The sequence below is a fragment of the Perkinsus marinus genome, assembly GCF_000006405.1.
Source record: "Perkinsus marinus ATCC 50983 genomic scaffold scf_1104296951490, whole genome shotgun sequence".
Taxonomy (NCBI): Eukaryota; Perkinsozoa; order Perkinsida; family Perkinsidae; genus Perkinsus; species Perkinsus marinus.
Genome location: NW_003209269.1, coordinates 1 through 1,035, shown reverse-complemented (window position 1 = coordinate 1,035; position 1,035 = coordinate 1). Strand labels below are relative to the sequence as shown.

At 50.9% G+C, this 1,035-nt stretch overlaps 1 protein-coding gene across 1 annotated transcript; it reads right to left on the bottom strand.

Moving 5' to 3' along the window:
• Window positions 1-183: 183 nt before the first annotated feature.
• Pmar_PMAR022801 (hypothetical protein) lies at window positions 184-678 on the bottom strand (the record flags this gene model as incomplete). The annotated part of the gene is made up of 3 exons (XM_002777570.1): window positions 184-325; window positions 386-492; window positions 541-678. The coding sequence occupies 3 exons, from the start codon at window positions 676-678 to the stop codon at window positions 184-186; spliced, it is 387 nt and encodes a 128-aa protein (XP_002777616.1).
• Between the last annotated feature and the right edge of the window lie 357 nt (window positions 679-1,035).

Below are 1,035 nucleotides of genomic sequence, written 5' to 3'. Positions count from 1 at the left end.
TGAGATATCGCCCTCTATGTTTCCTTCAGGTTTCACGACAGCATCGGTCACTGCTGGTTGCGATGGTGTTTCCTGTGTTTTGATCTCGGTACTTTGCAGTTTAGCAGCTGCTCTCTTCAGCTGTACTTCCCTCTCAATTCGGTCGACTGAACGATGGCGACAATCACACAGTTCCCGTTCTCACTATTCCATTCTTAGCGTGTCCATGAGTCGTAGAGGGTCAACAAAGCCATCACCGTCATGAGCTCGACCCTCACCAGAGATCGACTTACTTTCCTGCCGGAGCCGTCCACTCTTGTGGCTTAATTCTTCCAACTCAATGGATCTGCATAAGCCCCATATCATTACGCATCAGTCGTTCCTCTGTTTAGTGAACAGTGATTACTTCACAACATTCAACTTCCGCTTTGCTGCGTCTCGTTTTGTGGCTTCCCGGCACAACTTGGTCTGCTTGTTAATGGCAAGTACTCGTGCGCCGATATTTGCAATTACCTACACAGGATCATCATCACTGAACCCCGGATCAAATTCGCTGCTCACGGTATCAAGGTGTGCCGCGGAGTCGTCCGCATCAGCACCTGGCTCATAGCACGCGTGATATGGCAACAGACGTTCGATGGCACTGAATGCGGCAGAGGTACCAAAACCTCGAGTAGTGGGTACCTCACTCTTCAACATCTTTGAAGGGCTCCATTGCCGCCGGCCAGTCCGCCCTAGCATTATGGACGCATTCTCTCAGATCAACTGCGGTCACCGACTCACCGCTATTCTAAAGAGCGGAGGGTCGTGCTCGAACGACAGTAGACAGTGTACTTACCAGAATATCTTTCCGAGTGCGGGCTATGTGCCGCTCGAAGTCAGATAGCCGCAACCAGAGCGCGCCGGGATTGGCAACCACTGAGATATGTTACAGCCTAATGACGCATCATAGTAAGAGGTCGACAGGACTTACACTCGTCTCCCTCGGTATCAGTATGAGTATCGATGTTGCTGCCTGAGGGGGGAATGTCTTCTACTCCTTCTTGTGATAAAGCC